Genomic DNA, 16,464 nt, shown 5'->3' with positions numbered 1-16,464 from the left:
GTGTGAGCCACTGCACCCAGACACTATGTTTAGTTTTTTGTTTTTTGTTTTTTGTTTTTAAGACAGAGTTTTGCTCTTACTGCCCAGACTGGAGTGCAGTGGCGCAATCTCGGCCCACCGCAACCTCCGCCTCCTGGGTTCAAGCGATTCTCCTGCCTCAGCTTCCTGAGTAGCTGGAATTACAGGCGTGTGCTACCACGCCCAGCTAATTCTATATTTTTGGTAGAGATGGAGTTTCTCCATGTTGGTCAGGCTAGTCTCGAACTCCCGACCTCAGGTGATCTGCCCACCTTGGCCTCCCAAAGTGCTGGGATTACAGGCGTGAGCCACCGCACCTGGCCATTTAATTTTTTAAGAAGCTGCCATACTGTTTCCCACAGAAGCCACACCATTTTACCTTCCCATCAGCAGTGCACAAAGGTCCCCACCTCTTATCTTTGATTTTATTTTTCTTCCCATGGGTCTGTCTTTTGCATGATCCTATCTGCCACATTGCAGAGATTTTTAACCCACAGGAAGCATTCAGGGTAGCTTGTTGGGAAGATGACACAGATACTGTTGCTACAGTTCCAGGCCTCCCTTGGGGAGAAACTAAGCTGCCTCCTCGTCTTGTGTGGGTGTCCAGCTGGCTCTGGACAGACACTACAGGATTGACCTCCGTATGGGCACCGCCCCCTTTCCCACAGTATCTCCGTATGCATTTCCTAGGAGGGACGGCCATAACAGTGTACTACAAACCGTATGGCTGAAACAGCAGGAATTATTCTCGCAACATCCCGGAGGCCAGAAATCGGATATCAAGGTGTCCACAGGGCTGGTTCCTTCTGGAGGCTCTAGGGGAAGATCCTGGCTACCTCCTCCAGCTTCTGGTGGCTCCCTTGGCTTGTGGCCATATTATTCCAATCTCTGCCTCTGTCTTTAGGTGGCCTGTATCTCTCCTGTTTTATTTTTTTATTTTTATTGTTTTGGAGGCGGAATCTCACCCTGTCGCCCAGGCTGGAGTGCAGTGATGCTATCTCTGCTCACTGCAACCTCTGCCTCCCAGGCTCAAGCAATTCTTGTGCCTCAGTCTCCCGAATAGCTGGGATTATAGGAATGCGCCACCACACCCAGCTAATTTTTGTTATTTTTAGTAAAGACAGGGCCTCACTGTGTTGGCCAGGTTGGTCTGAAACTCCTGGCCTCAAGTGATCTGCCTGCTTCGGCCTCCCAAAGTGCCGGGATTACAGGCGTGAGCCACCACCCCTGACCCCCTCTTCTCTTATAAGAACATTTGACATTGGATTTAGGGCCTTCCTGGATTATTAAGGATGATCTTGAGGTCTTTAACTTAATGGCCTCTGCAAAGACCCTTTTTATTTTTTGAGATAGCATCTTACTTTGTTGCCCAGGCTGGAGTACAATGGCTTGATTATGGCTCACTGCAGCCTTGAACTCCTGGAGTCAAGCGATCCTCCTGCCTCAGCTTTCTGAGCAGCTGGGACTACAGGTGCACACCACCACACCTGGCTAATTTTTTATTTTTATTCTGTAGAGACAGGGTCCCACCATGTTGTCCAGGCTGGTCTTGAACTCCTGGCCTCAAGAGATCCTTCCACCTTGGCCTCCCAAAGCTCTGGGGATTACAGGCATGAGCCACTGCACCCAGCTCCCTTTTTCCAGATAAAGTCACATCCCCAGGTTCCAGGAGGCATAACTTCCAGGGCCCGCCATTGGACCACACACCAGAAGGGCTATCCTGGCCCAGCCCACAGCTAAACGGTTCAGCCTCCCCTGCCTTCCCCAGGGTCCTGTCATATTCAGGACCAGTGGCCCTCTGTGGCCAGGTCTCCCAGACCAGCTTTGGAAAGTCATATCTGTGGCCTTGGATTCAGGAAAGGGAGTTCTGCCTCCACCCACAACCTCAGGACTGTGGCCATCCTCGCCCCAGGGAGGGAGGCGCACTTCCCATCCCAAGAATGGCCGAAGCAATCACACAAGGAGCCGGCTCGGACCGGTTCTGCTTTTGCCTACCTTCAGGCAGGTGACACTTCTCCACGTCATTCCCACGAAAGCCAAGGGTCAGGCGTAGTCCAAGCCTCCCTGCCCAGTTCCCCAGTTTATGAGGCTGCAGCTTCCTGTGTGTTCAAGTACTCAGTGCCGGAGGAGCCCTGGGTCCCTGTAAGACCCATTTATTAGGCCCAGGCCTTGAAAATGATTGGGGAAGGGAAGGGGTCATCATCGGTCAAGCGACATTTTGGTGCGAGACACCCAGTGTGCTAGCCCTGCCATCCTGCCACCGTGGAGCCACGTCCTCTGCCAGACCCGCAGATGCAGCGCAGGGAATCGGCCACCGGCTGAGATTGAAACATGAGGCTCCTTCTAGAAACAGACACAGCCTCCCTCCCCAGGAATGCAGGAAGGTGCTGAAACTGGTTACTAGCCCGGCAAAGGAATAGAAGGAAACATTCTTTTCTCCTATTTGAAAGAAGAGAGGACCTAAGCCAGACCCATCGAAAGTCACCTGTGCATCTTGTATGTCCCTATGTGAGCCTGCAGACAAAAGTCTGCTGTCCTGGGCTGGGCATGGTGGCTCATGCCTGTAATCCCAGCACTTTGGGGGACTGAAGCGGTTGGATCACGTGAGGCCAGGAGTTCAAGACCAGCCTGGCCAACATGGTAAAACCCCATCTCTACTAAAAATACAAAATTAGCTGGGTGTGGTGGCGCATGCCTGTAATCCCAGCTACTCGGGAAGCTGAGGCAGGAGAACTGCTTGAACATGGGAGGCAGAGGTTGCAGTGAGCCGAGATCACGCCACTGCACTCCAGCCTGGGCGACAGAGTGAGACTCCGTCTCAGAAAAAAAAAAAAAAAAAAGACTACTGTCCTGGAGAGACAGGCAGGCGGCATTCAGCAGGCCCTGAATCAGGAACCTTGTGCTGTACCCTGGCCCTGCCACCCCTTGGGCACCAGCTGTGTCTCCTGCATAACAAGATAAGCTCAGATGAGGGTGATCTGGAGCCCCCAGTGAGCTCACATCTCTAGTGATGGCGGACCCCCTGATAGACCGGCCCCACCAGACTCAGCCAGCCCCAGCTGGTGCAAAGTGATCCCACCAGGCCACTCGCTTGCCACAGGACCCTGGGCAACACGTAGTCTCACCAAGCCTTGGCTCCTTGTCCACTCCTCAGGAGCCACCGTGCCTGCCCCAGCGTCTAAGAGGAGTCCCTGAGAAATATATCAAATGATGCCTAGAACGTATTTGTCCTCGAAAAAACATTCCCTGCCACTACTTTTAGCATTGAGAGATATTTGGGGCTGTAGAGACACCCTAGTCCCTGTGCTGGTACCCTCAGACTCAAGGTCCCACATGATGCCAGGTGCTTCCTGAGGGACCTCTGAGAATTTAATTTGGAGGAAACACCTTAACTGCTTAGCACAGAGAAAATGATTGGCGAGGCCAGGAGCAGTGGCTCACACCTGTAATCCCAGCACTTTGGGAGGCCGAGGCGGGTGGATCACCTGAGTTCAGGAGTTCGAGACCAGCCTGGCCAACATGGTGAAATCTGTCTCTACTAAAAATACAAAAAATAACTTGGCGTGGTGGTGGGCACCTGTAATCCCAGCTACTGGAAAGCTGAGGCAGGAGAATTGCTTGAACCCAGGAGGCGGAGGTTGCAGTGAGCGGAGATCACGCCACTGCACTCCAGCCTAGACAACAAGAGCAAAACTCCATCTAAAAAAAAAGAAAAAGAAAATGATTGGCAAACGGCAGAACACCAGACCGTATGGATACAACCAAGTATTGATGGGTATCACAGACCCCTGGGCTTCGAAGGACAGTGTGACAAAATTGGAGAGGAAGCCCCAGACCCAGAGAACGTACCTGCAAATCAGAACCAGGAAAGGACTTGCATCTAGAATATAGAAAGAGCATTTACAGCTCAATAATAGGACCAACACCCCAATAAGAAAACCACAAAAGACGTCAATGGATACTTTATCAGAGAAGACCTATGAATGTCCAGGCAGCACGTGAGAAGATGTTCGGCATCATTGGTCATCACGGAAATGCAAATCCAAACCACAGTGACAGGCCAGATGCATGGCTCATGCCTGTAATCCCAACACTTCAGGAGGCTTAGACAGGTAGATCACTTGAGGCCAGGAGTTACAGACCAACCTGGACAACATGACGAAACCCCGTCTCTACAAAACTACAAAAATTAGCCTGTAGTCCCAGCTACTCGGGAGGCCGAGGTGGGAAGATCACTTGAGCCCAGGAGGACAAGGCTGCATTGAGCCATTATTGTGCTACTGCACTCCAGCCTGCACAACAGAGCAAGATCCTGCCTCAAAACAAACGCTGCAGTGGCTCATGCCCATAATTCCAGCACTTTGGGAGGCTGAGGCAAGTGGATCACCTGAGGTCAGGAGTTTGAGACCAGCCTGACCAACATGGAGAAACCCCATCTCTACTAAAAATACAAAATTAGCCAGGCATGGTGGCACATGCCTGTAATCCCAGCTACTCGGGAGGCTGAGGCAGGAGAATTGCTTGAACCCAGGAGGTGGAGGTTGCGTGAGCCAAAATCGCATCATTGCACTCCAGCCTAGGCAACAGAATGATACTCCATCTCAAAAAAAAAAAAAAAAAAAAGCCCACAGCGACATACCACTGCACCCCCACTAGGATGGCTAGAATAAAAAAGACAGTGAATAACAAATATTGGCCAGGCGTGGTGGCTCATGCCTGTAATCCCAGCACTTTGGGAGGCCAAGATGTGCAGATCACTTGACATAGGTCAAGAGTTCGAGATCAGCCTGGCCAACATGGCAAAACCCCACCTCTACTAAAAATACAAAAATTAGCTGGGTATGGTGGTACATGCCTGTAATTCCAACCACTCTGGGGGCTGAGGCAACATAATCGCTTGAACCCGGGAGGCAGAGGTTGCAGTGAGCCAAGATTGTACCATTGCACTCCCTCCTGAATGACAGGGCGAGACTCCATCTCAAAAAATAAAAAAAAAGAACAAAAAAACCCTCAATATTAACACAATACTAAAATGTAACGTTTTATTCTTTCTCTTTTTCTCTTAATGACAGAGCTGTCGTCGAGAAATATCTGCTTGAAAAGTCTCGCCTGGTGTCTCAGGAGAAGGATGAGAGGTAGGAGAACGTTTTCCCGGGAATCTCTGAATGCCACGTCATGTCTGCGTTTCTTCCTGCAGAGGAGAGAAGCAAAGCAAATGTCCTGAGGTTGGAAGAACTCGGGGAGGCCGTGGAGGCTCTCACAGGAGCAGGGCCTGCCCATCCATCTTCTCCTCAGACCTGCTCCTGTGGCCTCACACTTTGTCCTCGTACCTCCCAAGCCACGTTTGTGTGCCTCCCTGGAGGTTATATCCCCAGTACGTGCTCAGATGTCTGCACAAAATATACTTAGATTGGAAGCATTTCTCAGGCATGGTAGCATGTGCCTGTAGTCCCAACTATTCAGGAGGTCTGAGCGGGAGGATCACCTGAGTCCAGGAGGTTGAGGCTGCAGTGAGCTAAACACCACACTTCAGCCTGTGCAATAGAGCAAATCTTTGTCTCTTTGTTTTTGTTTGGTTAGTTGGGGCTGTTTTTTTTGTTTGTTTGTTTGTTTGTTTGTTTGAGTCAGAGTCTTGCTCTGTCACCCAGGCTAGAGTGCAGTAGTGTCATCCCGGCTCATTGCAACCTCCACCTCCTGGATTCAAGCGATTCTTATGTCTCAGCCTCCCAAGTAGCTGGGATTACAGGCGTGCACCACCACGCCCAGCTACAGTCCTTGTCTCTTTAAGAAAAAAAAAAAAAAAAACGGCCTGTAGCAGTGGCTCACGCCTGTAATCCCAACACTTTGGGAAGCCTAAGCGGGAGGATCACATGAACCCAGGAGTCGAGACCAACTTGGTCAACATGGCGAAATCCTATCTCTACAAAAAAAAAAAAAAATTAGCTGGGCATGGTGACACACACCTGTAGTCCCAGCTAGTCAAGAGGCTGACCTGGGAGGATCACTTGAACCCAAGCAGTCGAGGCTGCAGTGAGCTGTGATCGCACCATTGCACTTCAGCCTGAGCAACAGAGCAAGACCCTATCTCAAAAAAAAAAAAAAAAAAAAAGGAAAGAAATATTTCCGATTAACAAGTAAGTGAGATGTACACCCACCCACCTCCAATCCTCTGGAAATGTATTTGCTCAAGATGCTCATTTGTTTCTTTTTGTTTTTTTAAGACATAAGAACTGACTTACTGTTTTAAATTTGTACATATTTGAGGTGTGCTCTCCAAAGCCATGTTAGTAGTGGTTTGCAGACTAGCTATTGCTTGGCCTCCAAAAACAACTGTGTTCCTCCCAATTTTGACCTGTAGGAACTACCACGTGTTTTATTATTTGTTACTCGGGGTCAGCGAGGAAGAGCGCCGAGAATTTCAGCTCAAGCAGCCTGAAGATTATTTCTACCTCAACCAGGTAAACAGCCTCAAGCCCCAGTCACAAACGCCACCTCTGTTCCCGGCTTCAAGCTGTTTATGCACAGCCGGGAAGCCAGAGGCAGCCTGCCCTGGCCCCCAAACCCGCTCCCAGAAGGCAGCATTAAAAGAACCCATTCATTCCCCTGGTCCTGGGGCCCTGCCCCGCTAGCTCCGGCCAAAATCACTCTGGCACGCCACCCTCGCCAGCCCAGGAATGCCCAAAGTACCGACGCCTTTGTTTTCCAGCATAACTTGAAGATTGAAGATGGGGAGGACCTGAAGCATGACTTTGAGAGGCTCAAGCAGGCCATGGAGATGGTGGGCTTCCTCCCCGCCACCAAGAAGCAGTAAGTGTGTGGGCCCCGGGGACCGTCCCTCAGAGCGTACAGGGGGCACACATGTTCCTTACCAGTCACTCTGAGGTCTAACTTGCAACCCAGTGAAAACGGGCAGGCAGTGTCCTGAACAGAGCCGCCATAGGAAGTGTGGCCCCATAGCAGTGAGCACATGAGAAGGGGCTCAAGCCATTGGTCATTAGGCGATGCCAATTAAAGGTAATGTGAACATACTTAACGCTGCTGAGCTGTACCCTTAAAAATGGTTTGGCCAGGCACCAGGTGGCTCACTCACGCCTGTAATCCCAGCACTTTGGGAGGCCAAGGTAGAGAATTACATGGGCCCAGGAGTTCAAGACCAGCCTGGGCAACATGGTGAAACCCCATCTCTACAAAAAATAAATAAAATTAGTCAGGCGTGGTAGTACACACGTGTGGTCCCAGCTACTTGTGGCGCTGAGGTGGGAGGATCACTTGGGCCCGGGAGGAAGAGGTTGCAGTGAGCCACGATCACGCCACTGAACTAATCACGCCACTCTGGGTGACAAAGCGAGACCCAGTCTCAAAAAAAAAATAGTTTAATGAATACTGGGTGTGGTTGTTCCCACATGTAATCACAGTGCTTTGGACGGCCAAGGCAACGGGATCACTTAAAGCAAGGAGTTCAAGGCTGTGAGCTAGGATTGTACCACTTCATTTCACCCGGGCAACAGAGCAAGACCCTGTCTCTAAAAATCAAAGAAGTTAAGGTAGTGAATTTAATATTATGCTTATGCTACTACAATTTAATTATTTTTTTTTTTTAGGTGGGGTCTCACTCTTTCACCTAAGCTGGAGTGAAGTGGTGAGATCATGGCTCACTGCAGCCTTGACCTCTCCTGGTTCAAGTGATCCTCCCACCTCAGCCTCCCAAGTAGCTGGGACTACAGGCGCGTGCCACCACACCCAGACGATTTTTTGTAGAGACAGCGTTTCCTCATGTTGCCCAGGCTAATTTTGAATTCCTGGGCTCAAGCCATCCACCTGCGTAAGCCTCCCAGCATGCTGGAATTACAAGCACAAGCCACCACTCCCAGCAATTTAAATTTTTTTAAACCAGGCGTGGTGGCTCACGCCTGTTATCCCAGCTATTTGGGAGGCTAAGGCAGGAAGATCACTTGAGACCAGGAGTTTGGGACCAACCTGGGTAACATAGCAAGACCCCATCTATTTTTTTTTTTTTTTTAAATTTTCCAGGCATGGTGGCACACACCTGTAGTCCCAGCTACTTGGGAGGCTGAGGTGGGAGGATCACTTGAGCCCAGGAGTTCACAGCTATAATGAGCTAAGATGGCACCTCTGGCCTGGGCGCAGTGGCTCACGCCTGTAATCCCAACACTCTGGGAGGCCGTGGCAGGTGGATTGCCTGAGCTCAGGAGTTCAAGGCCAGCCTGGGCAACATGGCGGAACTCCATCTCTACTAAAAATATGAAAAATTTGCCAGGCATGATGGTGCATGCCTGTAATCCCAGCTACTCAGGAGACTGAGGCACGAGAATCACTTAAACACGGAAGGCAGAGGCAGCCGTGAGCCGAGATTGTGCCAGTGCTCTCCAGCCTGGGCGACAGAGCAAGACTTTGTCACAAAAAAAAAAAAAAAAAAAAAAAAAAAGACAGCACTTCTGAATAGCCGGTTTACTCCAGCCTGGACAACATAGCCAGTGACTGGCCAGACATCTCATCAAGTTCACAGACAGCATTAGACGTCAGGACAGTGGCTCCTCTGGGGTTGGGGGACTCCAGGATCCAGGACTTGGAATGTTCTATTTCTTGGTCTGGAGGCTAGTTAGAGGGATCTGTACACATTTTTTTTTTTCTTAAACAGTTTCACTAGCCAGGCATGGTGGTGCAAACCTATAGTCCCAGCTACCCAAGAGGCTAAGGTAGGAGGCTCACCTGAGCCAAGGGAGGTTGAGGCTGCAGTGAGCCATGATTGTGCCACTGCACTCCGGCCTGGGTGACAAGAGTGAGACCCTGTTTCATAAAAAGAGAAAATAGCTGTCTAGCCAGGTGCAGTGGCTCATGCCAATAATCCCAGGTATTCAGGAGGCCAAGGCAAGAGGATCACTTGAGACTAGGAGTTTGAGACCAGCCTGGGCAACATAGCAAGACTCCATGCCTTTAAAAATGTTTTTAAATTAGCCAAATGTGGTGGCCTGTAGTACCAGCTACTCAGGAGGCTGAGGCAGTAGAATCACTTAAGCCCAGGAGTTGGAGGTTACAGTGAGCTATGATTGTGTCACTGCACTGCAACCTGGGCGACAGAGCCATATCAAATCTCAGGAAGAAGGTAACTGTCTGCAAAGTCACATTCCACAGAGGCAGTCTTCAACAGAGGCCTTAGATATTTTTCCAACTTCATGCGTTCTGAACAAAATTTGCTGGTTTTATGGATTCAGCCCAGTTCCCTGGAAGTATCTGATGTCTTAGGAATGTAGAAACTGCCCAAATGTGAGTGCCTTTTCTTTCCCAGGATTTTTGCCGTCCTCTCGGCCATCCTGTACCTAGGCAACGTCACTTACAAGAAGAGAGCTACGGGCCGAGAGGAAGGGTTGGAGGTCGGGCCGCCCGAGGTGCTGGACACCCTGTCGCAGCTTCTGAAGGTACTGATCGCCATCTCTGTCCCTCCTCAGGCCTGACTCAGGGCCGCTGGCTATCTCTCAGTACGAGGGACCGTACCCAGAACTTCCTACGTAGGCTGAGGTTTCATCAACCAGGATCTTACGTCTTCCGCTCTCATCTCTACAGTGTTGCTTCCTCATTTCTGATGAGCTCTGTGGATGGGGGCATCTCCTCCTCCCACCCTCAAGTGAAAGCCTCTCTGAAACTACAGCTCAGGGGCCAGGTGCAATGGCTCACACCTGTAGTCCCAACCCTTTGGGAGGCCGAGGTGGGAGGATCAACTGAGGTTGGGAGTTCAAGACCAGATTGGCTAACATGGTGAAACCCCATCTCTACTAAAAATACAAAAAGAAATTAGCCAGGCATAGTGGTACGTGCCTATAGTCTAAGGTACTCTGGAGGCAGAGGCACGAGAATCACTTGAACTTGGGAGGCAGAGGCTGCAGTGAGCCAAGATTGTGCCACTGCACTCCAATCTGAGCGACTGAGCAACACTCTGTCTCAAAAAAAAAAAAAAAAAAAAGAACAGAAAAAAACTACAGCTTGGGGCTGCGTGCAGGTGTTGATGGTGTGCTCCTGTAATCCCAGCTACCCAGGGGGCCAAGCAGGAAGATTACTTGAGCCTAGGAGTTCATTGCTGCAGTGAGCTGTGATCGCGCCACTGCGCTCCAGCTGGGGTGAGTGACAGAGTAAGGCCCCATCTCTTAAAAAACAAAAACTTCTGATTTGATCATTTTCTCGTTGGACCTGCCATCCCTTCCTCCGCCACTGGTTCTCAGCCGGGGGCAGTTGTGCCCCCAGGACACACTGGGCAATGTCTGGAGACCTTTCTGGTTGCCATACTCTGGGTTGCTCCTGGCATCTGCTAGGTAGAGGCCATGGATGCTGCTCAACACCCCGCAGTGCACAGGACAGCCCCCCCCGGCAGAGAATTATCCAGCCCCAAGTGCAAAAGGCAGTGAGGCCGAGGAACCCTACCCCAGTCTTTTGTGTTTGAATCTATTTATGCTGAGCGTTCCGTTATTGGTACAGGAGCCCCAGCTTCTGTTGAGTTCTTGGGGATATGTGAGCATCTGCTGGATATTCAGAGAAAGCCCCTGCCAGCCGGGCACGATGGCCCACGCCTGTAATCCCAGCACTTTGGGAGGCTGAGGCAGGCGGATCACCTGAGGTCAGGAGTTCGAGACCAGTTCGAGAACATCAGACCAGTATGGAGAAACGCTATCTCTACTAAAAATACAAACATTAACTAGGCATGGTGGCGCGCACCTGTTGTCCCAGCTGTTCAGGAGGCTGAGACAGGAGAATCGCTTGAACCTGGGAGGCAGAAGTTGCAGTGAGCCAAGATTGCGCCACTGCACTCCAGCCTGGGCGACAGAGCAAGACTCCATCTAAAAAAAAAGAGAGAGAGAAGGCCCCCACTTATTCCCCACTCTTGCTGCTGGTGGGCAGAGACCACCAGCTCAGGTAGCTTGGCAGTTGGGGGAGGGATGAGCATGTCGGCTGTCTGGGTAAGGTCTAAGCCCAGCCCCTGTGCAATGGATGGGAACCACCAGCTCCAACAGGCAAAGCAGTGAGTGCTGGTCACCGGGCGCCACCTGGACCCACAGCTCACACTCACATAAGGCCTGTGCACGCACATACCCGGGCCACGGAATGAGCATCCGGCAAGCCCATGCTGTGTGGGAATTCTGAAACCTGCCAAGTGTAAAACAACATTGCAGGCCAGGCACAGTGGCTCATGCCTGTAATCCCAACACTTTGGGAGGCCCAGGGAGGCGGATCACCTGAGGTCAGGAGTTCGAGACCAACCTGGCCAACATGGAGAAACCCCATCTCTACAAAAAATACAAAAATTAGCTGGGCGTGGTGGCAGGTGCCTGTAACCCCAGCTACTGGGGAGACTGAGGCAGGAGAATCGCTTGAACCCAGGAGGCGGAGGTTGCAGTAAGCCAGGATCACACCACTGTACTGTAGCCTGGGCGATAGAGTGAGACTCTGTCTCAAAAAAAAAAGAAAAAAAAAAAAAGAAAAACAGCACATCGTGGGTGGGTGGGCAGGCTTCAGGGCCCACTTCCAGGCCTGGCTGCTGAGGGTCCGTCTCCCAGCTGCCTCAGGCCCCGGGCCTTGCCTCAGTGACACCAGGGCATGCCTGATAAGCCCTCCATCTCCCTTTTCCTTCTCCCTCTCCTTGACCTCCAAACAGGTAAAGCGAGAAATCTTGGTGGAGGTTCTGACCAAAAGAAAAACGGTGACCGTCAACGACAAGCTCATCCTTCCCTACAGCCTCAGCGAGGTGAGCGCTGCCCAGGCACTCACAGAGTGCCAGACCCCAAAACCCAAGCGGGAATGGTCTTTGGAAAGAGCTGGCGTGAGTGGGCCGTTCCTGTCCCTGAAATGCTAGAATGGAACCTAGGCAGTGCCTCTCTGATTGTCATGTGAGTTCAGGTGTGGCACAAGCCAGCCTGGAAGACAAACCACGGCCCTCAGGCCAGAACTTGAGCCACATGCATTCATATCTATGTTTCTATATGTTCCGTGTGCGTGCTGATTCTCACCAGCAATAGTTGGCCAGATGCAGCCTTCCACTTGGTTTTGCTAATAAAGTTTTATTGGCACATGGCCATACCCATTCATTTACATACCACCTAAGACTGCTTTGGGGCCATAGCAGCTAAGCAGAACAGTTGCGACAGAGAACATCAGGCCCCAGAGCCAAAAATAATGACTCCCTGGTCCCTTCCAGAATAAAATGTGTCCATCCCTGGACTCTGGAACATGGCACTGACTACCCTTATGTAACTCCCAGCCTGTAAGTCTCAAGCCTGTGACTCTAAACCTTGTTAAGGTGCCTCCCTCTGGTCTTTGCCCCAGCCTGGATGTTTTCTCTGTGCTGTATTTCTCTTGCATTTTTACATCTCCAGAGCAGGATCACTTGCAGCTTGTTTAACAATAGGAAAGTACCTAGTCACGATGGGGATTTTTAGCCCCCCACCCGATGGGAAGCTGCTGTGGCATTTCAAACAGGCACAGGGGACATTCTGAACCCACATGGGTCCAGCACACCACGTGATGTTGCCAGGAAGTTGCTGCACATCACCCAAGACCCGAGCAGCACTGGTACCCCCAAGAAGCTCCATGCAGAGCCAAAGGCGCCAGGCAGGGGCTGCATTCTGTGTGGCTTCATTTCCTTGACACCCAAGAAATGCAAAACGAAGGGGACACATTCTAGATCTTGTCTGCCGCTGAATACATCTGTCAGAGCTGCAACCTGAATATGTGAAAAAAAAAAAAAGAAAGACAATTTATTCTATATAGATTAGATCTTAAGAGCTTTTTTTTTTTTTTTTTTTTTTTGAGATAACGTCTCACTCTCGCCCAGGCTGGAGTGCAGTGGCACTATCTCAGCTTACTGCAACCTCCACCTCCTGGGTTCAAGTGATTCTCATGCCTCAGCCTGCTGAGTAGCTGGGATTACAGGTGTGCACCACGAGGCCTGGCTAATTATTTTTGCATTTTTATTTTTATTTTATTTTTGAGACAGAGTTTCGCTCTTGTTGCCCAGGCTGGAGTGCAATGGCACAATCTCGGCTCACTGCAACTTCCTTCTCCCGAGTTCAAGCAGCTCTCCTGCCTCAGCCTCCTGAGCAGCTGGGATTACAGGCATGTGCCACTACACCCGGCTAATTTTGTATTTTTAGTAGAGACAGGGTTTCACCATGCTGGTCAGGCTGGTCTCGAACTTCTGACCTCAGGTGATCCATCCGCCTCAGCCTCCCAAAATGCTGGGATTACTGGCTTGAGCCACCGTGCCCAGACTTTTTTTTTTTTTTTTTTTTTTTTTTTGCATTTTTAGTAGAGACGGGGTATCCACCCACCTTGGCTCTCAAAGTACTGGGATTACAGGCGTGAGCCACCATGCCCGGCCACAAAAGAGCTTTGATGCACACCGTGACAGCCACGTGGTGCCCCTGGAAGAGCAAGGGGCCTGAAGTTAGTTAGACCCTCCTTGCTGGTTCTAGCACAATTGCACGCCCCACCGCCTCCCTGAGCCCAAGTTCCTCACTCAGCAGCAATTTTGGTTGCTCTGAGGAGTGTATGGAAAGGCCTCCGCGGCCATTCCAGAGGCCGCTGGGTGGGTTAACGCCTCAGTGTACAGGCACGTCCTCCAGGACAGGGGGAAAGGTGTGTGTTGGATGAGTCGAATGTTGACAGAGACCATCTTGGCTGGTTACAGTGGCTCACGCCTGTAATCCCAACACTTAGGGAGGCCAAGGCAGAAGGATTGCTTGAGCCCAGGAGTTCGAGTCCAGCCTTGACAACATAGTGAGACCCCGTCTCCACAATAAAATTAAAAATTAAGGCCAGGCACAGTGACTCATGCCTGTAATCCCAGCACTGGGAGGCCGAGGTGGGCAGATCGCTTGAGGCCATGAGTTCGAGACCAGCCTGGCCAACATGGCAAAACCCCATTTCTACTAAAAATACAAAAATTAGCCAGGCACAGTTGTGCCTGCCAGTAATCCCAGCTACTCAGAAGGCTGAGGCTAGAGAATCGCTTGAACCCAGGAGGCAGAGGTTGCAGTGAGCCAAGACTGGGTCAGTATACTTCAGCCTGGGTGACAGAACAAGACTCCACCTCAAAAAAAACAAAAAAGTAAAAATTAACCAGGTGTGGTGGTGTGCGCCTGTATCCCGAGCTACACAGGAGGCTGAGGCAGGAAGATCACTTGAGCCCAGGAAGTGGAGTTTGCAGTGAACCAAGATTGCACTAGTGCACTTCAGCCTGGACAACAGAGTGAGACCCTGTGTCAAAAAAAAAAAAAAAAATACCAAGGGCCATCTTGGCCAGGCACAGTGACTCATGCCTGTAATCACAGGACTTTGGGAGGCCAAGGCAGGCAGATCACCTGAGGTCAGAGTTTGAGACCAGCCTGGCCAACATGGTGAAACTCCGTCTCTAGTAAAAATACAAAAATTAGCCAGGTATGGTGGTGCTCACCTGTAATCTCAGCTACCTGGGAGGCTGAGACAGAATTGCTTGACCCAGGAGGTGGAGGTTGCAATGAGCCGAGATCGTGCCACTGCACTCCAGCCTGGGCGACAGAGCAAGACTCCAGTGCAGGGCCTGCCGTGCTGGAGGTGAGCCACCCGCTCTGTGTCCATAGGCCATCACTGCCCGCGACTCCATGGCCAAGTCTCTGTACAGCGCCCTGTTTGACTGGATTGTGCTGCGGATCAACCACGCACTCCTCAACAAGAAGGACGTGGAAGAAGCAGTCTCGGTGAGTGCCCCCATTTGCTCCCTCAAGCCAGGTCAGGGGAGGCCACATCCTCACTACCAACATTCTTGGTGGGCAACCCAGAACATCTGGAGCCGAGGCATCTGTAGTCAAGAGGCTGTTTCCCCCAACAGGCAGGACTAGGAAACAGGACAGGCTACAAAATTCAGGCCCAGGGCAGAATGAAAACAGGGCCCCTTATTCAAAAACGACAGATTCTGACATGCACCTGTGGTCCCAGCTACTCAGGAGGCTGAGGCAGAAGGATTGCTTGAGCCCAGGAGGTCAAGGCTGCAGTGAGCTGTGGTGGCGCCACTGCACTCCAACCTGGGCAACAGAGCAAGACCCTGCCTCAAAAAAAAAGTATGGATTCCATGCTGGTAATGGCAGAGTGTTCTGCCGAGCAGCGGGGACTCAGGACCTAACAGGACACAGCCTGTAGAGCCAGCCCCTCTCATTAAGGCTGGCTCCCGCGGGGGGCACCTGCGGGCAGTGACCATTTTCCCTGTCTCTCCCAGTGCCTGTCCATCGGGGTCCTGGACATCTTCGGATTTGAAGACTTCGAGAGGAACAGCTTCGAGCAGTTCTGTATCAACTACGCCAATGAGCAGCTACAGTATTACTTCAACCAGCACATCTTCAAGCTGGAGCAGGTGCGGAAAGGGCTTCTTTGTCAATTTTTTGAAGTTGGTAAACCAGACATCACGTGAAATTTACCGTCTTAACCATTTGTAAATATTCAGTTCAGTGGTGGTAAGTGCATTCACACATTCGCAGTTATGCAAACACCACCACCATACGTCTCCAGAACTCTTTCATTTTGCCAAACTGAGACTCTGTCCCCATGAAACACTCATTCCCCATTCCCCCTCCTACAAGCCCTGAACTCACCATTCCACTTTTTTTTTTTTTTTTTTTTTTTTTTTTTTTTTTGAGACAGGGTCTTGCCCTGTCACCCAGCTAGAGTGGTATAATCATAGCTTACTGCAGCCTCAAACTCCTAGGCTCAAGTGATCCTCCTTCCTCGGCCTCCCGAGTAGCTGAAACCACAGGTGCACACCACCATGCCTGGCTAATTTTTGTATTTTTTGTAGAGACAAGGTTTTGCCATGTTGCCCGGGCTAGTCTCGAACTCCTGAGCACGAGCAATCTGCCCACCTCGGTCTCCCAAAGTACTTGGGATTACAGTTGTGAGCCACCATGCCTGGGCCATTCTACTTTGTGTCTCTGTCATTTTTTACTAAGTGCCTCATGTAAGCGAAATTAGACATTATTTGTCTTTTTGTGACCGGCTTATTTCACACAGTATAAAGTCCTCCTGGGCCATCCACATGGTAGCATGTGTCAGAATTTCCTTCTTTTTCAAGGCTGAGTAATATTCCATTTTCTGGATGTACCACATTTTGTTCATCCATCCTTCAGTAGACACTTGGGTTGCTTCCAGCTTTTGGCTCTTGTGCATAATGCTTTTTTGAACATGGGTGTGCAAATATCTCTTCAAGACACTGCTTTCAATTCTTTCGGGAATATATCCAGAAGTGGACTTGCTGGATCCTATGGTAATTCTGTTTTTAACTTTTTTGAAGAACCACCATACTGTTTTCCATAACAGCTACAGCATTTTATAAGGAAATACCATGTTGTTGCACACCCAGCCCAAAGGGAAAATAGAATGAGCTGGAACCGGAATCTCCCTGGAGGCCCAGAT

General features: G+C 50.6%; 1 protein-coding gene across 6 annotated transcripts in view; it reads left to right on the top strand.

The window, feature by feature from the left end:
- Positions 1–16,464, top strand: part of MYO9B (myosin IXB) — a 136,908-nt gene that overhangs the window by 70,004 nt on the left and 50,440 nt on the right. For all 6 annotated transcript variants that reach the window (XM_007995676.3, XM_073016825.1, XM_073016822.1 and 3 more), the window contains exons 4-10: positions 5,091–5,153; positions 6,377–6,476; positions 6,725–6,825; positions 9,326–9,455; positions 11,681–11,770; positions 14,643–14,759; positions 15,275–15,409. In XM_007995676.3, the coding sequence (XP_007993867.3) occupies positions 5,091–5,153; positions 6,377–6,476; positions 6,725–6,825; positions 9,326–9,455; positions 11,681–11,770; positions 14,643–14,759; positions 15,275–15,409 (736 nt within the window). The remainder of the gene's footprint in view (positions 1–5,090; positions 5,154–6,376; positions 6,477–6,724; positions 6,826–9,325; positions 9,456–11,680; positions 11,771–14,642; positions 14,760–15,274; positions 15,410–16,464) is intronic.

This window comes from Chlorocebus sabaeus, chromosome 6 (assembly GCF_047675955.1).
Source record: "Chlorocebus sabaeus isolate Y175 chromosome 6, mChlSab1.0.hap1, whole genome shotgun sequence".
In the NCBI taxonomy this organism is placed as follows: domain Eukaryota; kingdom Metazoa; phylum Chordata; class Mammalia; order Primates; family Cercopithecidae; genus Chlorocebus; species Chlorocebus sabaeus.
This window is presented reverse-complemented; position numbering and strand designations above follow the sequence as displayed.